This window comes from Onychomys torridus, chromosome 11 (assembly GCF_903995425.1).
Source record: "Onychomys torridus chromosome 11, mOncTor1.1, whole genome shotgun sequence".
In the NCBI taxonomy this organism is placed as follows: Eukaryota; Metazoa; Chordata; class Mammalia; order Rodentia; family Cricetidae; genus Onychomys; species Onychomys torridus.
The window spans coordinates 61,541,296-61,569,090 of NC_050453.1; the positions used below are offsets into that span (position 1 = coordinate 61,541,296).

Consider the following 27,795-nt stretch of genomic DNA (forward strand, 5'->3'; position numbering starts at 1 on the left):
TTGTGGGAGGTTGTAGACTGGAGGCAGGCATGGCTTTGGAGTACAGGGAAGAGCCAAGTTGTCAAAACACAAAGGAAAGCCGTCATACCCTCCCCTCGGATACAAAGAGGGCAATGGTCCTTGTGTGACATGTTATTTGTCGGTAATACTGAACGTCATTTTCTTGATGGTCTTTGAGTTCTAATCCCTGGTTTGGGGTACTCATGAGTTAGTGTAGTATTTACAACATTGCAGAATGGCCAAAGAACTTCTTTTAGTATTAAACATTTTATTCAATTCTGAAATTTTTATATTTGTAGATCTAAAAGTAACATATGCAAAGGGGCAGTTTCATTACTGACAGTGTTCTGGACATCAAACAAGAATTTCAAGTTGTTTTATTTCAATTAAAATTTTATGTTGTCAAAAAACGTTTGAAGAATTGTTTAGCTCTTACTGGAAGAAAAGAATACGAAGTCAGAGGTACACGGCTTTAATCACAGCATTCAGGAGGCAGAGGCAGGAGGATCTCTGCGAGTTTAAGGCCATCCTGGTCTACATAGCAAGTTCCAGGGCAGCCAGGGCTACATAGTGAGACCCTGTCTCAAAGATAAAAATAAAAATATTTTTAGCTCAAGACTCACAATCAAAGATCGCAGCCCAATTTGGGTTCCCCATCTTTGATTACACATATTTTGTCTTGCTTCCCACCTAGGCAGGAATGCAGTGAGATCTAAGTAGAAAGCTTGAGCTTTTTCTTGATTAGGGTCATGGGATATGTTCGTCGTATATGTATGCTGGCTCTCTTTCAAGTGAACTTGGGGACTGGCAGATGGGTAGGGTGGGGGTTGGAGGAATACCTCAGATTTATTGTCCATCTTATGCAGAGTCTAATTCTAGCCACGCCAGCTAACGCTTTGGGCCACCTCCTCTAGGAGCCTTCAGGGCCACCGCCCTGGCTTGAGTTCTCAGGGACTCTGAGCCCTTCCCTCTCAAGCCTCCTTCTTCCCATTGGGGGTTTCAGAAAGCTTTTCCTTTCTAAAGCTGGAAAAGGAAGTAAGATGGACGGGGACAAGCTCCCTGCTCATTCTCCTCCTGTCACTCAAGGATAATTAGAGGCTCGATTGTTCTCAAAGAAGGGAAAAGAGCTGAACCTAGAGAGCGGGAGGAGGGCAGGAAGAAATGCATGTGGGCAGACAGGGAGAGGTGTGAATAGGGGGAGGTTAGCCAGGGGAACAGAGAACTAGAGCAAGGAAATAATTCCAGATGGAGGAGTCTTTGTTCTCTGCATTTCCCTGGGTCACAAGGAATAAGCCAAACCCCACAGTTTCTGGGGGTGAGGGGAGGCAGGACTTGGGGATCTGGACCTCCTTCTAGTCCTACAACAGTCCCTTAAGCATCCTGTCACCTTGGGCTTTTGGGGAGTCTGTTTTCTCTTCAGAACAACTATCATTGCAGACTTTGGGTTCAGAGAGACCCTGTCCTTAGCACCTGCATGACCTTGGGCAACCTTGACATCTGTAAACCTGGGACTTCATTTATAAAATAAGCAATAGCACATCGGAGTTGTGCTGTTCAGTTTTCTGTTTCCAAGGACACAATACTGCTAACTGGGCTGAGTTATAAAGAAAGTGGGGTTGTTTTGGCTCACAGCCCTGCAGCTTTAAAATCCTGTGGGGAGCACTGGTTTGCCCCGGTGGAGAGAGCATAGGGCATCACATGGCAAGATGCAGGGAATGCATGTATGAACTTGTCTGTCTTCTGGTCTCCCCCCTCCCCTTCTCTCTTTTAATGGGGTACTGTGTGATATTTCGACACACGTATTCATGGTGGGATGTCCAAATCAGATTAAACGTGTCAATTTTCTCAAACTCTATTCTTAAAAAGCCACAAAGAAGTCAATGATGAGGCTCAGCCCCAATGGCCTTGTCTTAATCCTAACAGCCACACAAAGGCAGACCACAGTCGTTATGTTTCCTTCCTCCGGGCACTTTTCTCCTGTGACTGAGTTTACAACCTACAAATGTGGGGGACACACTCACACCTCAGTAGTTGTTATGAGAATTAAATAAGAAATCAGTGGGGAGTAGGTGAGTCAGGATCAGAGACCAGTGGTGCCTTTGGGAGCCAGGTAACGTGGGTTCAAGCAACCGTTTCCAGCTCAATGTGCAACCCACTCAGAATCCAGTCCATCTCTGTAGGAAGGAGTGCCAACAGCGTATTCACAGAGCTGAGATAAGGTGCACGGGACTACTTTGTAGGGCTCTGCACAAAAGTGAAGGGTTATTTTTGTTCTTAAGCTTGCCCTCCAGCAAAGGCTGAATAAGTACTGGAGTGGCCAAAAAGGGAGAGCCAGGGAAGGAATGTGAATCTCAGCAGGAGTAACAAAAAAGGCCTGAATAATCCCCACTCTGTTCCTAACACTGCCAATTAAGCCAGAGCTGCAAGGAGCAGTTCACATCTACGGGAGGAAGGTAAGGGCTCTGGGGGAGGGAGAATGGGGGTTCTGAGGTGGGGGGGGCAAGGAAACCCAGTGCTACCAAACCCTTAGGAGACATGGAAGGCCCTCACTTGGAGAGGGAAAAAGAGGGAGGCCTTTCAGTACCTCTTCTGTGTCTCCCCTTGTGACCTCGACTCCCTTGTGACCCACAAAGCACAGATCCTGGCCTGGCGCCAAGAAATGCTGCTTTCCAATGCCCCCCACCTGGCAGCTACTGGGCAGATTCAAATACGCCTAGGGTTGGAGTCCCCAGAGAAGACAGGAGCTCTGCTAGGCTCTCTTGGAGGTGACCTCCCCTTGCCTCTCTTGCCCAGGGAGGAGCCCCTCTAGCCACCCCCTTTCTTGACCCCCACGTCCCCTTGGTCATTCTGAAACAGGACATGGTGCCAGGGCCACGGCTCTGCTGGTTCTGGGCTCCAGTGAGAGGCTGGATCATGAGTTCCTGTGGGGACCTGGGTAAATAAGGCTGTGCCAGGGAACCGTTTCCACAGATTAGTGCCTCCTGGGGTGGGGCGGCAACAGCAGGTGGCAGGAACTGGGCAGAGAGGGGAGGAAAGTTCCAGGAGCCCGAGGACAGCAGCTTGCTTTTTTCAGGCCCCAGCCTCTGGAACCAGGAGTTCTGGGGTTCCCTCAGAGCCTCCCCTCAGGCTCACCTGTCACAGACCCCTTTATTTGACCGACCGTGCTTGGGGGAGCGTCTCAGTCTGACCGAGTTACTCAGATGTGGACTAGATAGAGAATGGAGGAAGGAAGCACAGCAGAGGTAGGAAAGGCAGGTCCCAAGTCCACGAAGAGAGCGGGTGACGGGAGAAAGGAAATTCTAGAACAGTTCAGCTCAAGTTAGCGTTCCATCTAGATAAAACCTGCTTGAGATGTTTCCAAAATCTGCATTTGTGAAGTTAAGGCAGGCTGGGAAGGCAGACTAGTTAAATAACCAGCATGAGTCAGGCCAACACCTTCTGAGGCAGGTCAGAGGCAGGAGAGGCCACTCGGGAAGAGTATAGACGTCGTCCGTCCGGGGGATGTCAGGCTAGATCTGCGCATCTTCTCTGCCTCCTTGGAGCTTGTTCTATGGTGAGTGGAGGAGGGAGCTAGGCCGACGAAATCTGCATGACAAGGTGGTTTCCACCAAACCTTTTGTCAAAACCAGCTCTCTCTGCCCGCAGGTTAGTCCTGGCCCAGTGCTGGCACCTCTCACCCAGCTGGGGCCTCGCCTCATAGTTCGTGCAGGTGAGGAACTGGTTCCTTGTAGGTGTCAGCATTCTGGATCAACTCAAAGATGAACTTCACCTGGTTCTCGTAGTTCTGGACTGAGATCTTCTCGTTGATTCCATGGATACTGAGGGAAGAAGAATGAATTTGGGGGGAGGAGATAAGGGTCACAGGAGCTGACACAGAACACCCTTCCTGCACCCCATCCCCATCCCCATGCCCCATGACTGGTCTTTGGCCCTCCATGGGGGCAAGGTGAGAAAAGTCATTTGTCAGCTTATGTGTGATACACCAGTTATTTCTCAAGGACCTGTGCTCACACACAAGAACAGCAGGGGTGTGTGTGGGGGGGGAGAGATAATGAATAAACTCTGGGGGAGTTTCACCCAGTCTTTGGTTCTGAGCCCCGTTTCTCCTCTGGTAGAATTATCTTCCTGATTCTCCTTTTCTTAGAATAGAGTCCCCTGCCTGAGTTTTCCCTACGTGTTTGCACACGGGGGTAAGAGAGGGCAGGAGACAACAACCTGGGGCACCCCTCCAGCCTCTTTCCCACCAAAGTGTAAAGATGATGGGAAAGAGATGGGCCACTTATTCCAACTGTAACAAACCCCACAGCATCAATACCATGCTTTTTTTTTTTTTTTTTGAGACAGGATTTCTCTGTGTAGCCCTGGCTGCCTTGGAACTCACTGTGTAGACCAGGCTGGCATTGAACTCAGAGACTTGCCTGCCTCTGCCTCCTGAGGGCTGGGATTAAAAGCATTCGCTACTACTGCCTGACATGAATGCTATTTTTTTTTTACGTTTTATAAAATCTTTATTGACAAATAATTTCACATAGTACACAATTTGCCTGTTTGCACAAATTGATAGACTTTAGTCCAGCATCCTCATAGGCCCATGACACCATCACCACTTCCTGTTTTAGAACATCGTTGTCTTCAATTTCATATACTCATATAATGTATGGTGATTATATTCCACCTTTTTTTCCCCCTCGGGACAGGGTTTCTCCATGTAGTTTTGGTGCCTGTCCTGGATCTCACTCTGTAGACCAGGCTGACCTTGAACTCACAGAGATCCGCCTGGCTCTGCCTCCCGAGTGCTGGGGTTAAAGGCGTGCACCTCTACTGCCCAGCTCCACCTTATTTTTTTAAATGAACATAATATTTACAATTGTAATAATTTTCAAGTTCACAATTCAGTGGCATGAATTGCATTCAAGATATTAATTATATTCATGATATTCATTAATTACACTCATGAAATTAATTACATTTGTGGTATTCATTGATTACATTCGCAGTATTCATTCAATAACTATATTTATGATAATGAATGCTATTCTTAAGATCACATTCAAACACTTTTATTCTGTTTCAAGTGACTTGTGGTGGTGAAGAAATCAGGCCTGATGTAACAGATTGCAGAAGGCTAAATGGAAATTATATTCTCAGACTTCAAGAGTCAAAATTTGCTGAAGATGCCGGGTGGTGGTGGCGGCGCACGCCTGTAATCCCAGCACTCGGGAGGCAGAGGCAGGCAGATTTCTGTGAATTCGGGGCCAGCCTGGTCTACAGAGCGAGATCCAGGAAAGGCGCAAAGCTATACAGAGAAACCCTGTCTAGGGGGGGTGGATTTGCTGAAGAATCACAAAATAGTCACACATGATAGTTAAAGTTGGTACTCACATTTTGGATTCCCACAGTATTTCTTCTGAGAAGGCCAACTAGTATGCCCACCTGTGAACTCACGTCAGTTTGCTTATCAAAGAATGATGGAGGGTCTCCTTATTTTATAGGTGGAGACAGTGAGGTCCAGGGGTGAGTAGTCTCTTAAGGGTCTCCTCCTTCCTTCCTAGACATGGTTTTGTTACATAGCTCAGGCTGGATTTAAGTTTGGCAATCCATGGGGCTGGAGAGATGGCTCAGCAGTTAACAGCACTGTCTGCTTTTCCAGAGGATCTGGGTTTGAGTCCCAGCATCCACATGGTGGTTCACAACCATCTGTTCTGGGGTGCCCCTTCTGGCCCCCAAAAGCAATGCATGTAAATGTACAGCTAGCTATACATGCAAACAAAACACTCATACACAAAATAAGTTTTTAAAAAATGGCCATCCTCCTGACTCAGTCTCTTAAGTGCTAGGATTATAGGCTACTACATTCAGCTTTACCTTATTTTCAACGAGTTCTCACCAGTCACCTGAGTCTCTCCATTTTTTAAAAGAGGAGTGCACATAGGGGTTATTATCACAATTCCTGGAGGCACGATGCCAGTGTGGGTTCTAGAATCTCTCCAATTTGTCAGAATCTGGCTTTCCTCTATTGTGTAAGTCACCCAAATGGGAAGGGACAGTTCAGATACATCTCCTCTCTGCCCTGCTGCTTAACCCTGTTCCACTTACCTACTGAAGCCCTGAGGCTGCAGGAAAATGGGGTTGAAGAGGTAGATGCCGTTGGTGAGGTTGGCATAGTGCCGGCTGTCTGTGTTGGCAATACAAATACCTAGAAAGGGAAGAGTAAGAGAAAATGGGCTTTATGTGAGCCACCTGGCCAATGAAGTAGGGGAAGCTGGGTGATGACTGGGAGCCAATTCCTGGGTCTTCCTAAGAGCATCTGCCTAGGACAGCGCTTCTCTGGGTAGCCCTGACTGTCCTGGAACTTGACCTGTAGACCAGGCTGGCTTCAAACTCACAAAGATCCGCCTGCCTCGCCCCCCAAGTGCTGGCACTAAAGACATGCAACACCTAGCACCTAAGACATTTTTTTATTGTCTAAGCTTCCTTTTTTCAAATCCTTACAAAAACTATAACTTTAACCAGGAACATGGAATGTCCTGGAAGCACTGGTGAGACAGCCCTGAGTGGCCGGAAGCTAAGTTGTTCTCGTCCCAGGATGACCAGGGAGTTCTTTCACTGTATCCCCACAGTCAAGGCCATTTGCTGTCAATCAAGAGTTTAGAGAGACCCCTTGGCCTGTATTGTGTATCACTTAGGACAGAAGTCAACAACTGTGGGGACATTTTACTGAGGTAGAACAAGATCCCTCCTCATGGGAATGTTCTGCTGGTCTCATCTTCTGAGGGATGACTCTGTCTGGGAGGCAAAGCTCGGATGGGAAAGTCCTAGGAAACTCCTCCCAATCTCCTACTGTCCCAAAGGATAGGTCACCCGGCTTGGCTGGGATCCGCCTTGAATAGGCATGGCCTCTGGGAAAAGACATCCCCAGGTTCAGTTCAAGGGCAGTGAGATGGTTCAAGGTGGTACTTGGTGTTCTGTGTTCTCCTCTTCTTATTTCACATGGGTGCCTGAGTCTTACTCTGTGCTCTGTGGATTTCTTCCTGCTGATTTTCTCCACCCCTATTGAGCCTGACCCTACTGATGGGATGGATGATGGCCAGCGGTAAGGATGGGGTGGAGAGAGCCGCTGAGGCTGAAAGAGGAGGATATGCACTGTGAGAGCCAGGGGTTCTTAGAAGTTCATAGAAAGCCACGTGTGAACCTACCTAGAAGGAAACTGGACACAGGCTTTCACATTAGAACATGCCCACACATCGAGACCAGAGATTTGGAAACTGCTCAGTCATCACTATGCCAAAATCCTCTGGGAGCATCTTTCAAAAAGGCAGATTCCAGCTGGGATATACGAGTGGGTCCAGATGTTCTACACTTTATGAAGTTCCCTGGGAGAACCCCTGGCGGATTTAGATGGTATGCTAGAAGGTTGGGGGGAATGCACGGGGATCTGCAGGCATTAGACTGAGGAGCAGTGGTATAAATGGACTCAGACAGAGGCTTTTCTGGGCTGCTATTCTGCGTCCTGCTCCTCAGCTGTTACTCTCCCGGAGGTAACTCCTCCAGGAGAGGAATATTCTAAGCCACCCCCTCCTCTATGGCAGAGGGACATGGAACACTGCTTCTCTCGATTAAGCAAGGACCCATCCTCGACTGACCCAATTTATTGTTTCTCTCCCTTTCCTGTTTCCTTTCTCACTTCCACCCCGAGGGAAAAATACAGTTCCAGGGACAGAAGCAGCCAGCTGTTTCCAGGATGAATAGCTGGCTTGGGGGTAGGGAATGGGACATCAGATAGGAAGCAGTCCCAGCCACCACCACCCACCAGCCACAGCTCATGAAGTCATTACCGGGGACAACAATATTGACTTCCGGGAAGACAGACTGTATGGTCTGATGAAGCAGCTGGTAGCCCATGGCCTGGGCATCTGAAGGGCTGACCGGCAGGGGCTCAAAGGATCTCAACACATGCAGCTGGACGCGGTCATCAGCCACGATGTTCTTGACGAGTTCTAGGACCTTCAGGATAGAAACAAAGAGGGTCACAGGTCTGCTATCTAAGCACGGAATTCAGATATTTTGTTTCAGCAAGGTAGCACTCTGGAGTTTAGAGAAAAGATTGTTTTTGCAGTGGGACCCCAGCTTTTTCCTGCCTGGCTGTGGGTGATGTAAGAGCTGGCACTTCCTAGAAAGCATGGCAGAATTCAGCTAAGAGTTTGGGAGGATTATCTTACAGCTCCGAATCAGATGGGGAACTGGATAACCTGGAAATTAATTTTTTCCCTCGGGTTGTGAGCCATGGGCTTAGGTAAAGTATAAGGGACAGTAGGGAGAGAATCTCAGCCATCTCAAGGGGCCGATCCTGCTTCAACCTGAGCGCCTTGGGGTGCAGACACGGGTTGCAAAGGACTGGACCACGTAGTTTTCTTTTTCCTCTCTTGAGCTGCTACCTATTTGTAACCAAATACACCAAGCCAGAAAGATGAGCTCACCATGCCCACAAAATCAGGAGCGTGGTGCTGTGGCTGAAGGGTTTCCCTTTGCCTCTTTTTATTGAGAAGGACCATGAGGAAACTCCCAGAAAACCCGAGCCTGAGGTGACTAGGGGGATCCATTGAAATCCCTGCTCCCAGGAAGGATGTAGATCAGACTCGGAGGAGGCTCAGGTCACATGAAGGAATGGACCTGGAGGCTTACAGTGGTCCCCCAATCCAGTCAGCCCCACAGGAAAAGCTCAATATCAACCATTTGATCAATGGTGAGTCTGAAGCTGCTTCTGTTCTACAATGGCCTGTGTCTCATAGCTGGAGATCACTAAATGGGGACATTATTTGGATACTCATTTTAGGCTAATGGCCCCTTGAAGTGTGGTAGAAGCCAGATCTGGAGAGAGCAGTGAAGGCTCCCATTTGTAGCTCAGAAACTCCATCAGAATCGAAGTAAATATCCTTCGGGGAATGGGTGAGAGTTCTAAGAGCTGGTTTTCAATCAGAGCTCAGTTTTACCTCAGCTCTAGTACCCCCAATACTCTCAGTCAACACCAAATTCACCGTGGGTATGGCTCAACGGCAGAATACTTGCCTAGCATGCATAAGGCCATAGGTTCAAGTCCCAGTACCTTAAAAAAAAGTATGTATAGTCTTCACATATTATTTTATCCAGGGAAAGGCTCCTAAGTTATCACCTGCAGTAGATAGGGGCTGTGCCTGTTTTTCCTTCTTCAGTCATTCCAGAGGTTTCTGCATCTGGAAACTGAAGAAGGTATGATGACTGGCTCCTTTTAGTGAGAGGCGGGGGCCTGATCCAGAGGCAGACACTGTATGTCAGCCTCATTATCTATAGGGTTGAGCTGAAAAGGAATAAATGTTGGCTACTTGAGCTAAAACAGACAAGAACCAACAAAAATGATAACAGGCATGGTTCCCCTAAGTACCTTGCCCATTGTGTAGTTAGCAGTGCTGGGCTGAGTCTCTGAATACCTAAGGAAGGTGCTTTACTGAGTCCTGAGTACACCAGAAGAGGAGGTGAGGATTAGAAAAGAATTCATCAGCCAGGCAGTGGTGGCGAATGCCACCAACTTGGGATGCAGAGCCAGGCGGATCTCTGTGAGTTCGAGGCCAGCCTGGGCTACAGAGTAAGTTCCAGGAAAGGTGCCAAAGCTACACAGAGAAACCCTGTCTCCAAAAACAAACAAAAGAAAAGAAAAAAGAAAAGCATTCATCTTAGGTGTGTAGTTTGGTGTTAGGAATTTTGAGTCTGAAGAGAGAATATGGTACTAGCAGAGAAGAGGCAAAATGATATTCCTAAGGTGGAGAAGGGTGGGTTAAAGAAAATGAGGCATGACAAAAATGTTGTGCTCTGGATAATTGGTCACAGTGGTGTGACTTTGGGCAAGCCCCCAGACCTCCCTGTGCCTGTGCTCCTCTGTGACAGGAGCTGAGATTCTTCTCAGTGTTTATGACGTGTCTACTATTACATTCTCAGTGCAGTATGCACGCTATGGAAGAAGGAAATGGGGTTAGGTGTTACATCAAGCCACGCCTCAAGGGCATCACAAGGAAGATATTCATAACCAGCATGCTAAAAAATGGGACAGTATATACTGAGTGGTTGCCTGCTGTGGGTCTTCCGGTAAGCAGCCCACAGAGCAGGACGGAAGCTGGATTCACAACCATAAAGACCTGACCAAGTTTTAGATAGCCAGTATTCTTACCGTCAAAAAACGTAACACATGTGAAAGGAAAATATCTCTAGACATAAAAGAGAACACCACAGACTGTGGTAATGTGCTGGAAGGACTGTAGACAGAGAACTAAATGGTCAGTGTGCTCTATAGCCACCTTGGAGATCTCTCTCCCCATGGGTAGTCCCTCCTTCTAGTCCCAATACTGTACCTCTGATTATTGCTGGAGGGGTCATGTCCCTTCACTACAAACAGACAATTACTGTAACCCAGAGTGGCCTCTAACTTACTATCTTATATGAACCTCCTGAGGGCAGGGGTAAAGGCCTGGCTGGCTGGCTGGGTGTGGTCGAGCATACCTTTAATTCCAGCAGAGGCAGGAGGATCTGTGAGTCCAAGCCCAGCCTGATCTACAATGAGTTCCAGGCCAGTGGGGGCTACACAGTGAGACCCCGTTTTGTTTTTTTGTTTTGTTTTGTTTGTTTGTTTGTTTTCCGAGACAGGGTTTCTCTGTGTAGCTTTGCTCCTTTCCTGGAACTCTGTAGCCCAGGCTGGCCTCGAACTCACAGAGATCTGCCTGTCTCTGCCTCCCGAGTGCTGGGATTAAAGGTGTACACCACCACCGCCTGGCTTGAGACCCCATCTTTTGAAAAAAATGGCATGTCAATATGCCCAGCTAACACTTCACTGCCCCTGCATTTCATTCTGCGTATGTCCCCACTGCCACTTCACAATCACTGTGTGACATGGCAGCCACTTCCTTACACCACTTCCCACTTCTGCCACCTTGTTCATTCGTTCGATAACTCAAAGCTTGCTGCTGTCCCTTCTCACTGGACCACGCACAAGTACCATTAGAATGGGAGTCTTGTCTTTCTGCATCACCACTATCCCAAGTGCTTAGAAGAACATCTAGCTAGGTCCAGGGGTGCAGGCCTGTAATCCTAGCTACTTTGAAGGATGACAAGTTCAAGGCCAGCTTGGGTAACTTAGAAAGGCCCTGTTTCAAAATAACAAAAATAGGAAAAAATGGGGAGGGGCTGGGGATATAATGGGAGGGCTCTCAACGTGTGTGTGTGTGTGTGTGTGTGTGTGTGTGTGTGTGTGTGTGTGTGTGTGTGTGTGTGTCCCCAGCCACCTACCTCTACATTGTGGGGAAGAGGAGTAAGTGTAGCTAATGGGAGCTGTGGCCCCCACGTGTGTTCCCACTGGACCCAGCATGAAGCTCTGAGCTTGTGGCCCCTGGACAAGAAAGAGTGACCAGGACAAACGGGTTCTCTGAGCCATCTAAAGGACGGAGATTTTCCATCCCTCACTGGGGCAGGTGGCCAGGATGAGTCCAGGGGATTCCAGGAGTGTCATCAGATAGATAGGAGGGAAGGCCTCTGTGGTTAGGACCAGGGAGATGAAAGCCTTAATGGGTGGAAAACAGCCTTTGGAAAAGAATAGAGTTGGAATGAGCTGGAAAAAAAAGAAAAAAGCAGGTGGAAAGCTCAGCTGATTAAATTCAGTGATTTCCTGGTCCTATGAGCCTCCAGGGAGAGAACAAGGTTGGCACCTGATGAAAAGCAGCCGAATCCAGGATTCACACTGAGCTCAGGCCCCTTTCCCAAGGCCAGGCAGGCAGGCTGTTAACCCACTCCTGTGTCTATAATGAACACACCTCCCTCCCTGCATAGGGGCAGATGAATCTTACATGGGAAGGACTCTTGAAAACCAACAAGGAGAAACCTAGGTGTGTCTGACTCTTGAGGATACGGGCCAGAGTCCCTACTGTATTCTAGAATGGACTATCCATCTCCCAGCTGCTGGGTTGCCTTTTGGGGTTTTCTTTCCTTTTGTTGTTATTATTGTCATTGTGAATGTGTGTGTGCGTTCATGTTCATGTGCATATATGTTCCTGTGTGTGTGTGTGTGTGTGTGTGTGTGTGTGTGTGTGTGTGATAAACAGATCAGAGGTCAGTGTTGGGTGCCTTTCTCTATTGTTCTCTGCCTTACTTTTTATTTTATTTTTGAGACAAGACCTCACTATGTAGCCTTGCCTGGTGTAGACGTTTGAATAAGAATGGTCCCCACAGGCTCATGTTTGAATGCTTAGTCATCAGGGCACTACTTAGAAGGATTAGGAGATGTGGCCTTGTTGAAGGAGGTGTGTCACTGGAGGTGGGCTTTGAGGGTTCAAAAGCCCAAGCCAGGCCCAGGGTCTCTCTCTTCCTGGTGCCTGTGGATCCAGATGTAGAACTCTCAGCTACCTCTCTAGAACCAGGTCTGCCTGTGTGTGGCCATGTTTCCTGCCATGATGAGAATGGACTAAGCCTCTGAAACTGTAAGCAAGCTCCAGTGAAATGCTTTGTTTTATAAGAGTTGCTGAGGTCATGGTCTCTCTCCACAGCAATAGAACACTGACTAAGACATCTGGCTTGGAACTTGCTATACAGACCAGGCTGGCCTTGAACTCAGAGTTTCACCTACCTCTGTCTCCCAAGCCCTGGGGGTTAATTGCATGTACCATCATATCCTGGTCCACCTTATGTTTTTAGGACAGGGTCTGAACTTAGAGTTCATTAAGTCAGCTAGATCGACTGGGCAGCCAGCAAGCTCCAAGGACCCTAGCTCTGCTCCCCGTGTGCTATGTTAAGAGGTGCACTGTGGAACAATCCTTTTCTACACTATGAATATAGATTATTCTCATTGGTTAATAAAAAGTTGACAGGCCTGTAGCTGGGCAGGAAGTTAGGCAGGAAAGCCAAACTGAGGATGATGGGAAGAGAAAGGGTGGAGTCAGGAGCTGTTAGCCAGATGCAGAGGAAGTAAGATAAGAATGTTGTAATGAGAAAGGGTTCAAAGCTACGTGGCTGGGGTTGGGGATTTAGCTCAGTGGTAGAGCGCTTGCCTAGCAAGCACAAGTCCCTGGGTTCTGTCCTCAGCTAAAAAAAAAAAAAAAAAAAAGCAAGCTACATGGTTAAACATAGATAAGAATTATGAGTTAATTTAAGTGTAAGAGCTACTTAGTAATAAGCCTGAGCTACCGGCTGAGCATTTATAGTTCTTATATGCCTCTATGTGTTTATTTGGGACTGGGCAATCGGGACATGGAAACGTCTGCTTACAGTTTACCTGGCTTTTCTGTGGGAATCCAAACTGAGGTCCTCAGGCTTACACAACAAGCATTCTCCCACTGAGCCGTTTCCCCAGCTTCTGTGCTGCTTTCCATTATCTATTTGGTTTTGTTGTTACTGAGAATTTCATATGAGTACTATATTTATATCATTCCACCCTTTAACCCCTCCCATATTCCCCCACTCTTTCTCAAATTCGTGGACTCATTCTTTAAATTATTATTTTTTTACAAGCTGACCCCCAGCCACACACACACAACTAGCTGAGTTCATTTAGTACTGCTCATGTCTTGCTGTTGTTTTTGAGGCAAGGTCTCTAGCCTAGGCTAGTCTCAAACTTCCCTATATTCTCATTTATCTACTCTTTTGCCTTAAGATCTTATTTTTGTTTGTTTAGTTTTTTGGATTTTTCAGAGCTGAGGACTGAACCCAGGGCCTTGCGCTTGCTAGGTAAGCGCTCTATCACTGAGCTAAATCCCCAACCCTTAAGATCTTATTTTTAGCAACATCTTTTTTTTTTTTAATTATTATTTTAAAGATTTATTATACATACTGTGTTCTGTCTGCATGTATCCTTGTAGGCCAGAGGAGGGTGCCAGACCCCATTTCAGATGATTGTGAGCCACCATGTAGTTGCTGGGAATTGAACTCAGGACCTCTGGAAGAGGTGCTTTTAACCACTGAGCCATCTCTCCAGCCCCTCTTAGCAACATCTTAATGGTCCTTTAACACCCAGCTCAAATTTCCATTAGTAAGAAAAGGCTGTTTTGACCTTCGAGGTGGCTTTGCAGTGATCCTGTGGGAGACTGTTCACTCCTCATTATTACAGCAGCAGTGAAGGGTTGGAAAAAGCAGCAACCCGGGAGCCAGATCGTCGGTTATGTACTCACAGGCATACTGCCTAAGGGCTCTGTTGCTCTGCACCGCAGGTTTCCTTAGCTGAGTGGGGACAGTAGAGATCCTAGCTTATTGGGTGGTCGAGGGCTAATGAGTGAGTGCATGCGTTTGTATACGGAAGCATAGCGCCAAGCACACAGCAAGCCCGCTATAAAGATGTAAACTATCAGTATCATATAGCTGTATTTCTTTCTCAGCCTTAGACTCCAAGTTTTCCCAAACCAGATATGTCCTATGCAGCTGATACCTAGGAGCTTTTGGAAAACAAAGCAAACCTCGGGTTTCGAGAGCCCTACTTCTTGATGCCGCATCTGCTCTTGGGAACGCAAGTACTCACCTCGTGTACTGTCTGCGAAGGGTGAATCCGGAAGTTGATTGTAGCCTGAGCCAATGGGGGAATGACGTTCACCTAGACAGAGAACCAGAAAGCTGGCCTGAACCCTCCTCATGTCTTCCAGAGCTGGCCCCTGCCCAGGAAACACCAACCCCCAACCAGGAGGACGAGAAGCAACTGCCCTGGTCTTCTCCTGGCCTTCGCCCTGCTGTTACAGTGAACACTTTTAGGGCCTCTGCTTTAGGTGAGAGCTGTGTGTTTCTTGGTCCTGGAGGGCTCACAGAGCAGTTCGGAACAGGCTTGCTTTCCCTGTGATTGCCCAGACAACTGTGCTGTGCCTTCGGGAGCCTTCTGTGTGTATGTTCCCAGGACACCCTGGTCACTTCTGTTAATACCGGCGCACCGGGTGGTGGTGGTGCATGCCTTTAATCCCAGCACTCGGGAGGCAGAGGCAGGCAGATCTCTGTGAGTTTGCAGCCAGCCTGGTCTACAGACTGAGTTCCAGGAAAGGCGCAAAGCTACACAGAGAAACTCCGTCTCAAAAAACCAAACCAAACAAAACAAACAAACAAACAAACAAAAAAAACCCTGGCACACTCAGGGTGGAACACCCAGCGTCTCAAGGGTCTCTTCCATAGTAAGCTGTGTTTAAGTCCTTAAGGGATGGTAGTGGTGGTTGCTTTACATGTCTAGGTACAAAATCTACCTATTTTTTGTCTGAACTTATGACTAGTGTGGAGAAGACAGACTACAGAGGGGTATTTCCTTGATGTCTTGAGAGAGATTTCATCTTTCTTTGAACTGGTAAGATGTGGAAAAAGTGCCGGGAGGCAGTGGCACACGTGTTTAATCCCAGCATTCGGGAGGCAGAGGCAGGAGGATCTCTGTGAGTTCAAGGACAGCCTGGGCTACAGAGTGAGTTCCAGGAAAGGCACAAAGCTACACAGAGAAACCCTGTCTCGAAAAACAAAACAAAAAAAAAAAAAAAAACCCAGCACCAGGTACAGTAACATGCTAGGTAGTACAAACTGGCAGTGTGATTTTTGAGTAGCTGCTCCTTCACGGCACCTCTGCTTTTCCAGCTGGTGGTTGCAGCAATGCTACCTGCATAGTCCTAGAAGAATCAAATGGAGTATCCCCCGGCCCCGGTGGAGAGAACACCACAGGTCAAAGGCAAGAGCACACTATGCTGGCCATCAAGCAATAGCTGGACATATATGACTATTTTGAACAGTAGCTGGTGAAGATAACCTGGGTTGGCTTAGGTTCATTAAGGCAGAAGTAAATTTGGAGGTATCATTCACTTTTATCAAAACTTGGGACCCAGTGTGGTGGCGCACGCCTTTCATCCCAGCACTCAGGAAGTAGAGGCAGGTGGAGCTCTGCGGGTTTTAGGCCAACCTGGTCTACGTAGTGAGTTCTAGGTCAGCAAGGGCTACACAGTGAGACACCATACAAACAAGATGCCAAGCCCAAGTCAGTCTTGTTTTCCAGATTAGTATAGTTCAAGATCATATTGTACTTCAGGAAAATAGTGGTGCTTGAAGTTGTGCTGGTGGTCCTGATGGTTACGGGTGGGTCTAATTCTCTTCAAAGCCCTACGCTTTTGTGGGCCAGGCCTGGTCCCTCAACAAGATATACTCCTTAGTAGTTGAACTGCAAGTGAGCCGATTTACTGAAAGCTTAATGCTTGCTTTATGGAATAAAAGCTTATCAAATTATTGATCCTTATTTCTAGAAAAGTAAGACTTATATGGAAATTACATTTATTGAGGCGGATTTGGGGGAAAGATATCATAAATTTTATGAGTGGCAAGTGAGTGTGTCTTTGAATTTATATCAGGGGAACGTACATTAACCACCCACTGAAGTAGTTCGGTGTATAAATCTTCAAAAACAAAGGCTTTCATAAAAGATTCTCCTTGGCCGGTGCTATGGTGCAGTGATAGGGCTCTCAACCTACTAAAAAGTAAGTGAATAAACAAAAACAGAGACCTTTGACGATTAAAGGGTGTGAAAGTTTTAGTCCTTATGACCGAAGTGCTAGGAAAATATAAAACATGCAGAATGACATTCGGGGCATGGGTTAGGAGATCCAATGCCCCCAGTCCCCTCTACACACGCATAGATAGATGTGACCACACTCAGTGGGCTGCAGACATTTGCTGGAGCCCTTGCTCTTGAGGCTTCTCCAGCAGATGTCAGAACAGTGGTACGGGACCACACTGGCCCTTCCTTTACTGTAGCCACAGCAGGAAGGGGAAGCCCAAATATAAAATTCAAGGGCTGGAGGTGCAAGTGTAGCCAGAGGAACCGGATGATGTTACCTTGACTCCTGCGTTGAATATGGTGAGGGCTGTGGTGGTTCTGACCAGCGCGTTGGTTACAGGATTCCTCTCCATTAACCTACAGCGAAAAGGTTATGGTTAGACATTAGGAAGAAGGCTTGAAATTTCACTCTCTGTCCTAAACCTTGAGACCTTTCAGGCTGAGAGAGACACCGGCCTATAATTAATTACATGAAGTATCTATGGCCAGGTAAGCCAAGAAACGGGGGGTGGGGGGGTCGGATGGGGGGCTGGAGAGGGGAGATTTAGAGGGGGAAACGTAATACATTACCTGCTTACAATGGGCCGAAAGAGCCACAGGTTGTTCAAGACTATATTGGCAGGGAAGGGAAACTGGAAAAGAAAGATCAAGGTCAGCAGGAGGGAACGGGTCGACACAACAGCTTCTGCTGAGGCCTGAGTCTCTCTACTTGAGGCCTACCTCAGGGCTCAGAGCTCAATGCCCCCCCTCCCCCCCATCAGCTGACTCAGTCTCTGCTGGAGTGAGGCAGTTTCCACCTGGATGGGCAAATCTGACTCTTTGGAACAATTGCTCAGCAGTCACAAAGGATGAGTGAGAAACAGCTTTCCAGGGGACCTGGGCACGTTAGGCCGCAGGACCTTGGGTAAGTCCTATCAACTTCAGACAACACGCCCTTTCTTGGCTCAGCCACTGGCTGGGATGAGGTGAGAATGGGCAGAGACCAGACTGACAGAGTGGCCCTTTTATTACTCTCCAGCTCCTTCCTTCTCCACCCACTTTCTGCTCCTCCTCCACAGCTGGCCAGGAGCACCGAACGTTCTTCCCACACCTCATTTGCCAGTAGCTTCAATGCCTTCTTCATCGGCCCACTTCCAAACATGTTCGGTATGGGTGTCTGCTCCAGTCTGGAAGAGAAACAGAGTTCTCAAGACTAGGCCTCTCCCAGACCAAGATCAGCGTCCTGAAGATGCGGGCGTTGGGTGCAAGTTTCAACAAGTCTGCTCAGACATCCCCTGCCTGTCACCTCCAGCAAGCCGAGCCGAAGGTCCAGAGCATCAGCAGGAGCCTTCCCCGCCACAAGTGTAAGTCAGGGTCACGTCCTTCTCTTGCTCTGCTCCTCTGCCACCCTGTGCCCACTCTCACAGTGCTTACCAAATTGTGGCCAGGCTGCCAGGCTACTGTACCAACTTGGCCTTCCTTAGGGAAGGGGCCATCTCAATTTTTAACATATTCCCTGACACAAAGCAGCTCTGTCCTAGTTAGGGTTACTGTTGCTGTGATGAAACACCATGACCGAGGGCAACTTGGGGAGGAAAGGGTTGATTTGGCCTATACTTCCACATCACTGTCCATCATTGAAGGAAGTCAGGACAGGAACTCAAACAGGGCAGGAACCAATGCAGAGGCCACACGGGTTGCTGCTCACTGGCTTGCTCCCCATGGCTTGCTCAGCCTGCTTTATAACACCCAGGACCACCAGCCAGGGATGGCACCACCCACACTGGGCTGGGCCCTCTCACATCAACCACTAATTAAGAAACCGCCCCACAGGCTTGCCTATAGCCCCCTCTTATGGAGGTATTTTCTCAACGGAGGCTCCCTCCTCTCTGATGACTCCAGCTTGCGTCAAGTTGACTGAACTAGCCAGCACACTTTCTTTTTACTTTGCTAAGAGAACCTAGACACAGGTAAGCGTTGTTCTTGTAAACGTGGGGTTTTATCCCCAGCCAGTACCTCTTATTTATCTTGGTCCTCCTGCCAAAGCAGCAGAATTTAGACAGCTTTACCAGTCACTGCCAACTCGTAATTCTAACTGTTTGGCTGGGCTCCGGACTACCCAGCTCTCTGGCTAGGTTTCTGTCTACTGGTTCCTGCATGCCCTCTAGCTGTACTGATAGATCCTTTGATCCTAGTCCTGTTCTTGGTATTGGTGACCTTCACCTCTGCTCCTTGGGCCAGCTCTATGGCAGGAAGTATAGGCAGGCAGGCTCTTCAGTCTCAAAGTGGGCAAATACCAGGTCTTCCATCCAAAGCAGTCCTGGGATGGGAGCCAGGAGCTGCGGCAGAGCCAGGAGCTGCTTACCGGCTGACAGCCGCGGAAAGGATGCCAATGCTTGTCTCCTTTGGGGGAGCTGAAGAGTGGCCTGGAGTCATGTTTACTTGGAGCATCAGATCAAGCGCACCCTTCTCTGAGAGTGAAATCCTGTGGGAGAGGACCAGAGATGAGTCTTCAGGCTGCTTCCCTAGACCCACAGGGCTCATGTTGTATGAGAAGTTTCTTTGTGTTCTGACAAATACAGCTTGCCTGGAGATCAGAGGGTGGAGCCAGCCACTATTTAACCATGGGGCCAGGCAGCAGAGGCACACACCTTTAATCCCAGCACATGGGAAGTGGAGACAGGAATATAAGGTGGGTAGAGACAGGATCTTGCCCATTCAGTCTGAGGATTCATAGAGACAGGATCCTGCCCATTTAATCTGAGATTTTGTAGAATTAAGAAGTGACTGTGGTTACTGCTCTGCTTCTTTGACCTTTCAGATTTCACACCCCACCCTCACCCCCGATATAGTTTTTATTAAGACTAATTAAGATTGCACTTCAGTGGCTGGGTGGGTGGTGGCGCACACCTTTAATCCCAGCACTCAAGAGGCAGAGGCAGGCGGATCTCTGTGAGTTTGAGGCCAGCCTGGTCTACAAAGCAAGATCCAGGACAGGCTCCAAAAAGCTACACAAAGAAACTCTGTCTCAAAAAACAAAAACAAAACAAAAAGATTGCACTTCAGGTGGTCTGGGAAGTTAGCTTCACGCTGTTTTGAAAAATTCAACACTAGAAGAAGGGCATGAGAGGATGTCCAGCCCAGGACATGTTGAGAATGAGGGTGAGTGATGCAACAGCATATGACTGGGGCTTACAGGTGGCAGGCCGGAGAGTCTCTAATAGACTGATAACTCTCAGGATGGAAGATGGGTGATTCACTTACATGGCAAAGGGCTTCTTGAGGTTTGGAATAAAATCTTCCAAGATGAAACTCCCCTCGTCCACAAGGAAGGCCAGCCGAACACCCCTAGCCTGTAGGAGTGCTGAGATCTTCAGAGCTCCCTTTGTCCCAGACACCTGTAGACAGAGAATACAAAGCTACTGCCCTTCTCAGCCAGAAACAGGCAAATAGAGACAGCGAATGGAGACTCCCTCAGCTGGCCCCTCCAGAACCTTCCTTCCTAGCCTTTTTTGGTGGGGCGGGGCCTGAGATAATTTTGTCTCACAGAATCATCCAATGTCCGAGTCCCTCTGGGTCCCACTAATTTCACAAGTGAAGAAACTGGGATCCAGAAATGAAGGGTTCGTCAAGGTTTAAAGCTGGCGGCCTTGCTGTTGTGAATGAAACGCTTAGTTCTCTTTCTGCTGTATTTTGGTTCCTGGGGTAGCATTGCTGGACTATCTGCTTGCCTTAGATATTACGAGTAAGTTTAGTTCTGGCACACAGACACACAGAGAAACTGACGAACAGCTTCAGAATCTCATGGAGCCCCTGTAGCTGATGGGTATACTGGATCAGGATAAAGCACCCCATCTCTAAGAGACCCTGAGACAAGTACTGGGTACACGGCTTACCTCCTCATCATGGCCAAATGCCATGAAGAAAGATCTTCTGGGTCTATAGTTTCTGATCAACAGGAGCTCCAAGGCCTGCAGGATTGCCTAGGATTCAGAAGAGGAGAAAGGTTCACTATCTAAGTAGGGTGTCAGAGTCACTCATCAGGGATGGTGGAACTAAGATCTGATAGACTGGCTTTAAAGAGAACAACTTCAGGTGGTCCAGAGCTCTGTAGAGAACCCTTAGTACCCGAAAAAAGCCAGCTGAAAGGGTCCCTGTGCAGCGGATTATCTACCCCCAATTCCTACATGGTTGAGAAATCAAGGTCCAGAAAATTAAGTGAAAAATTGATAGCTACCATTCAGGCCTCTTACAGCCTGTTCCTTTCTTTCTTTTTCTTTCTTTCTTTCTTCCTTTCTTCCTTCCTTCCTTCCTTCCTTTCTTTCCTTCCTTCCTTTCTTTTTCTTCTCTCTCCCTCCCTCCTTTTCTCCCTCCCTTCTATATGCCAGGCTGGCCTTGAACTCAGAGATCTACCTGTCTCTGCCTTCTGAGTTCTGAGATGAAAGGCGCGCTCCACCACCACCCAGCTCCAGCTAATTCTTGCAACCATAACCTCCTTCCTGTCCCACAGCCAGTCAAATTCTCCCATCCTGCAGTAAACTTTGGGCTCTAGGTCAGGTATTAAGCATAGCATTTCAGACCATCACGGAGTTCTTGTTGTCCAGTGTGCCTCGGCCATGGATGAAGCCGTCACGCTCCAGGCCTGAGAACGGGGGCACCTCCCATCCTTCTTCAGAGGCAGGAACCACGTCGAAGTGAGCCATCAGCATGTAGGGTTGCAAACTGGGGTCTGAGCCTTGGACAGTGAATAGGTGGCTATACTCTGCCACGACTTCATGTTGGATAAGGCTGCTGTGGAACACTGTAGGGAAAACTTGAGACAAACGAATAAGAAGCAGTTAGAAAGCCAGGGCCAGTTTCCTTCTGTTTCCCTCCCATTTCCTGCTCCCAAGACCTTTTCTTTCTTTCTCTATTTTTAAATATGAATGCTCCTCACAGATATAAATTCTGATCCATCTATTCAGTTTCTGAAATTCCTCTTCTGTGTGTGTGTGTGTGTGTGTGTGTGTGTGTGTGTGTGTGTACATTATAATATATATGTAACATAATGTATACTCACACAGACATTCCCTCCAGGATCAAACCCTTCCTATTTTAAAATGCTATTTAAAACTGTACCATTAAATATTAGAGCTGGAGAGACGGCTCAGAGTTTAAGAACATTAACTGCTCTTGCAAAGAACTTGGATTCAGTTCCTAGCACCCACATGGTGACCCACAACCATCTGTAACTCCAGTTCCAAGGGAATCTGATGCCCTCTCCTGGCCTCTGAGGAACCTGTATACATAGGGCATAGACATACAAGCAGGCAAAACGGCACACATGTGGACTATTCCTTTACTCTGTGTGAATATATGTTGCTGTGATTGGTTTAATAAAGAAGCTGACCGGCCAATAAGGATAAGGTTAGGGGGGAGAGCCACACTGAGAATGCTGGGAGGAAGAAGGGCGGAGTCTGAGGAGTCGTTAGCTGAGGCAAGATGGGCAGCAAAGGACCTTGCTCTGAAAAGAAAAGGGGATATAGAAATGATAGGATAAAAGAGAAGATTATTTAATCCAAAAGACAACTATTAATCTCAAAGTTTTATATTGTATGGGTTTTAATTTATTGATTCAAATTTAAAGTTAATTTTGTTATACTGTATGCATGTTTCTATTCTTGTTTAGGGTATTATGTTTATGCAGCTTATTTAAAATGTAATATATAATTAAGAAATACAGATTAATAGCCATCTATAATAGTCAAACTTATGGTCATGTTAGGTACGTTTCCATGGTAATAAATATATATTTAGATAGCTAGATGGTCTTCACTTCAAAGACCTATAGAATATGGCATTTAATATGTTTAATAACCTAAGGCTTTTCATGGCAGCAAGACACATCTGTTCCCGACAGCACCAATTTACTTCAGAAAAGATGATGGGCATCAAGGTACCTCCATATGGAGTTTGCTTTCTTTATGGCAAAAGCTGGCCATCTGGGCAAAGAAACTGCCCTTGCCTCAATTACCGACAGTATACTGTCCCAACTGGACCAACAGGATGCAGATGGAGAGCCAGAGACATGCACGTATCTAGGTAGGGTTACTATTGCTGTGATGAAACACCATGACCAAAGCAACTGGGGGAGGAAAGGGTTAATTTGACTTACACTTCCTCATCACTGCCCATCACTGAAGGAAGTCAGGACAGGAACTCACACAGGGCAGGAACCTGGAGGCAGAAGCTGATGCAGAGGCCATGGGGGGTGCAGTCAACTGGCTTGTTCCCCCTGGCTTGCTTTTCTTTTTTTTAAACTTCACTTTTTATTTATTCTCTGTGTCTTTCATATCATGCCTCCTGGTCCTATCCAGATCCCTCCTCCAACCCCCCAACCCCCTGGGTAAAACAAAATAAAATTTAAGAGAAAAAAGGGGGAAAAAAAGGGGGAGAAAGGGAAAATCTCATCATGGAAGCTGCAGTGTGACCCAGTGAGTCACGCAGTAAACCCCTTTCTCCATCCACTTTTACATTCAGCCTGCTTGCTTTCTTTCCTTCTTTCTTTCCTTCCTTCCTTCCTTCTTTCTTTTTTTTTGGGTTTTTCGAGACAGGGTTTCTCTGTGTAGCTTTGCGCCTTTCCTGGAACTCACTTGGTAGCCCAGGCTGGCCTCGAACTCACAGAGATCCACCTGGCTCTGCCTCCCAAGTGCTGGGATTAAAGGCGTCCGCCACCACTGCCAGGCTCAGCCTGCTTTCTTACAGAACCCAGGACCAGCAGCCCGGGAATGGCTCCACCCACAATGGGCTGGACCCTCCCCCATCAATCACTAAGGAAATGACCTACAGGCTCTCGTACAGCCCAATCTTATGGAGGTGTTTTCTCAGTCGCGCTTCCCTCCCCTCAGATGACTTTAGCCTGGGTCAAATTGATATTAAACTATTCCAGACAGCAAGATTTGATTGTCTTTTCTGTTTTTTGAGACATGCTTTCACCATGTAGTCTAGGATCCCATGATCCTCCTGCCTCAGCCTTCCAAGTTCTGGGATTACAGATGTGAGCCGCCATGTCTAGCTTTTCATATTTTCAATCAAAGGTTGGTAGAACCCACACATGAAATCCATGGATACAGACAGACAGCTGTGTTTAATATTTTTAAAAACTGATTACTTTTTTAAGTATATGTGTGTTTTGCCTGATTTTATGTTGGTGTACCACATACAATCAGATGTATCATGAAAATTAGTGCTTTTTATGCTCACAACACATTTCTGTACAGTGTCAAATGCCCCCCAGAACTACACTGAGCCATCTTGTAACAGACACAGTACTAGACAAGCTACTGATTTCATAATCACTTTCTTAAGCAAAAGTGTCCTCCCCAAGGGTAAAGAACCATGGACCTGTCTGTGATGTGCTGGGATGGGGAACACGGTGCATGATCCCACTTTAGAACTGGTCAGAGACTGGCTATTTGGGCACCCCCACCAACTTTTTCTCTTACTTGATTGTTGAAATAGACAAATGTTTGCTATTGTTGTATCTTCCATGAGTAAAAATATTATTTATTTAGACAAGGTCTCTACATAGCTCTGGCTGTCCTGGAAGTTACTATGTAGGCCAGGCTGGCCTTGAACTCACAAAGATCCACCTGCCTCTATTTCCTGAGTGCTCAGATTAAAGGTATGTTTTTGTTTTGACTTCTCTGTTTAGCTCAGGCTGACCTAATTCACTCTACAGACCAGGCTTGCCTCAAACTCAGAGATCTGCCTGCCTCTGCTTCCCCAGTGCTGCGATTAAAAGCAAGCCTGGCAAACTTTATATTCTTTTTGTTTGTTTGTTTTCTCAAAACAGGGTTTCTCTGTGTAGTTTTGGTGCCTGTCCTAGATCTCATTCTGTAGCCCAGGCTGGCCTCAAACTCACTGAGATCCACCTGCCTCTGCCTCCCAGCGCTGGGATTAAAGGCGTGCGCTGCTGCCGCCACCACCCGGCCACTATTTGTACTTTGTGGAGATAAAATCTATTCTGTCTGTCTGGCCATACTTCTGTATGTAGGTAGGTGTGGATGTTCTTAGGGCAGACTACTCATATTACTGCCATGCCTTAATACAGGTGGTCTAGCTAATCCCCCCTGGACTTTTTGGGAAGAATCCACTTATTCCTCTGTGCATATCTACACACACACACACACACACACACACACACACAGAGTAAAAAAAACAAAACTGAAGACTGTGGTCCAGCCGTCACGCAGCTTGCTTAGTCTACTGTCACGGTATATATTTAGTTTTCTAATTTAAATTGTTTTTATTTTTGGTGAGAGAGGAGAGAGGGGGGTGGGGAAGACAGATTTGGGATTGCATCCAGGGTCTTGCAAATAGCAGGCAAACACTCTATCACTGAACTATATCTCCAGGCCCCTAGTTCATTCCCCCTCTCAGCCCCTCCCTTCTCTGGTAATGACTTCTTGCCTGGTGACAAGGCTTTAGTCCCAGATCCATTTGTCTCAGAGTGTTAGAGAGGGGCCTACTTGATGCCCCTAAGCCTGCTTCTTCCACCTCTGACATCCTGAAAGGGGGCCTCCCCATTCTCCACTAGATTTCTTTCTTTCTTTCTTTCTTTCTTTCTTTCTTTCTTTCTTTCTTTCTTTCTTTCTTTCTTTCTCTCTTTTTCTCTCTCTCTCTCTCTCTCTCTCTCTTTCTTTCTTTTTTCCTCTCTCTCTCTCTCTCTCTCTCTCTCTCTCTCTCTCTTTTTACTAAGGAGAATTCTAATACCTTCCCCAATTCATTCTTCCCAGCTCTGGGCTCTACAGCTCTACAGTCATGAAGGGAGAGGATGATAGGACAGGTCAAGGATGTTGGCTGCCAAGAGGTTTAGGGACGTGTTAGTAATGACTGTGAATGGAGCCCAGTAGGTGGAGTGCCTTGCAAGCTGTGTGAATGGGTGTAGGGTAGTAGGAGTGGGAGGTGCTGGGACAGAGCTCTAGACATTTGCACAAGGGAAGGAATGCCCTGTTTTACCTGCTAATGATCTACATCAAACGGATACGTACTTAGAGAACTATGGCTAGTTTGGTTCTTCAAAGGCGAGTCTACAGTTCTCACTTTACCCTCTACTGTGAAACTTTTGGATTCTCCTTTCTATACAGTCCATGTACAAAGTAAAAAGCAACCCCCCAAAATGTGACTGTCCTCTATCAGTGACAAAATATATGTCCTTATCACCTTGTCAAGGACAAGGTCCCCGGTGTATCTCTGCCATCCTTGGCCCCCAGTTTGCAGCTGACCTTTGCGAATGTATTCTCCAAACTCTGCAAGGGCTGTGGTGTTGGATTCCTCATGGCTGAAAGACACTGTGGGAATCTGGATGGCACCTGTCAAGATTCAACAGTCAGAGATGGAGGATTCAAGTTGATAGAGGTTGGAAGTTTCTAATAAAAATCTGAAACTACGGGGCTTGGTGGTGCACGCCTTTAATCCCAGCACATGGGAGGCAGAGGCAGGCAGATCTCTGAGTTCAAGGCCAGCCTGGTCTACAGAGCGAGTTCTAGAACAGCCAGAACTATAGAGAAATTCTGTCTGAAAACAAAAAGTCTGAAACCATAGCTGATGTGATGGTGCACACCTGTAATCCCAGCACCTCAAAGGCCAAAACAAGAAGATTGCCTTTTTTTTTTTTTTTTTTTTTGGTTTTTTCAAGACAGGGTTTCCCTGTGTAGCTTTGCGCCTTTCCTGGAACTCACAGAGATCCGCCTAGCTCTGCCTCCTCAGTGCTGGGATTAAAGGTGTGAACCACCACCACCCAGCTCCAAAGGGGGAATCTTAAGTCCAAAAAGATTAAACTGCCTACCTGGGAGCAGATCCAACATCTGAACGTGGATGCTTTGCATCTTGTTAAAGCGTTCTACCTCATGATGTTATGAGGTCGTGGTAAACTTTTGTTTTCTTGTGTGCAAAGGGACTCTGCCGCAGCCCACCAGTTTGCAGAGGGCTATTTTGCACGATGGGAAAGCTCTTCCCAGGCCTGTCACGCCAGGATATGCATAATCCATCTCCCACATAGGGGCTAGCGTTTGGTCCCTGTGTTGGCCTGCACATGTTTGCGTATGCAGTTTTTATTAATCCACTATTTCATGAACGGAAAAGAGGAGCTGAGCCCAGTGGTCACAAAGCATCCCATGAGCCCTGTACACAAATGCTGCTCTTTCCTCTTGAAAGGCACAGACTTAGGCCAATGAGTTAGTTGCCTTGTTAGGCCCTCGTATTAGGGGGCAACTAGATAAATATTACACCCCAAGAACAACTCATTCACCTCAGAGCCAGCGAGTCCCACTGCCTCTAAAATGTTGCTACCCACCCAGAGCCCAGTCCTTACCGGGGCCCATTTAACGAAGCTAATCAGTTTTAAGACACCGCGGAGATTTAACAGACATGAAACCTTTCAGAAGTTGAAAGTGCTACAAACACTTATAGGAGGCAGGCAGGGGTGGAGTGGGTGTCGGCTTTGCCAAGAGGAGAGAAGCTGGAGCATCCAGGCTAGGTAAGGGGACACCGACGCCAGGAGCGTGCTAGACCCGTGCACCGTGTGCCGGGACGTGTGCGGGAACGCTGATTGGGCTGGCCGGCAGTGTGGCGGATGGAACTCTAGCCTGAGCAGTGGTGGGTCCCTCTGCAAAGGGTGACAGTCCCGGGCTGCCTGGGGACCGAGGGACCCACATCTGAGCACAAGGGGGCGGAGGTTCACCTTTCAGTGCTTCTTTAATAGCGACGCGCTCCTCCTCGCTGAACTGGGAAGGGATCCGCGACGCCCCGCTAGGGTCGGTGGATCCAGAGACGGTGGCGAGAAAAAGCAGGAGTGCCGCTGCCGGTGCCCGCACGCTAACGCACAGTCCAGCCATATCTTCTCTCCCGGGGCGCCTGCAGTTCGGCTGGAGTTTGGACCTAAGAGCCCAAAGCCTGACTCGCCGCTGACCAATCATCGCTTGGGCTGGATGGCAGCTAACCAATCAACAGCACGACCCCGCCCCCGCCCCGCAAAGCCTGTAGGGGTGTGTGGTTTCCCACAGTAGGCGGGAGTAGAGTCAGGAAGCGAACCGTGAAGCAATACTATGCCCTGGGCAAAGGTTAGGGCTAGTCCTCTGGTGCTTCGCAATACTGCGACTCTTTCGCTGTATGAGAGGAAGCCAGTTCAGTGGGCGTGTAAACCAAGTTTATTAGACCTCAGTCTTTCTGAAGTCTGTTTAGATTTAGATTTTGACTCCTAGTCCCTA

At 47.6% G+C, this 27,795-nt stretch overlaps 1 protein-coding gene across 1 annotated transcript; it reads right to left on the reverse strand.

Annotated features, from left to right (window-relative positions):
• Nucleotides 1-562: 562 nt before the first annotated feature.
• Pm20d1 (peptidase M20 domain containing 1) lies at nt 563-27,453 on the reverse strand. The gene is made up of 13 exons (XM_036202263.1): nt 27,270-27,453; nt 25,813-25,899; nt 21,127-21,359; nt 20,443-20,529; nt 19,811-19,944; nt 18,912-19,031; nt 17,658-17,733; nt 17,138-17,199; nt 16,846-16,924; nt 14,522-14,593; nt 7,836-8,004; nt 6,097-6,196; nt 563-3,818 (listed from the first exon to the last, which is right to left on the reverse strand). The coding sequence occupies exons 1-13, from the start codon at nt 27,421-27,423 to the stop codon at nt 3,695-3,697; spliced, it is 1,497 nt and encodes a 498-aa protein (XP_036058156.1). The 5' UTR covers nt 27,424-27,453; the 3' UTR covers nt 563-3,694.
• Between the last annotated feature and the right edge of the window lie 342 nt (nt 27,454-27,795).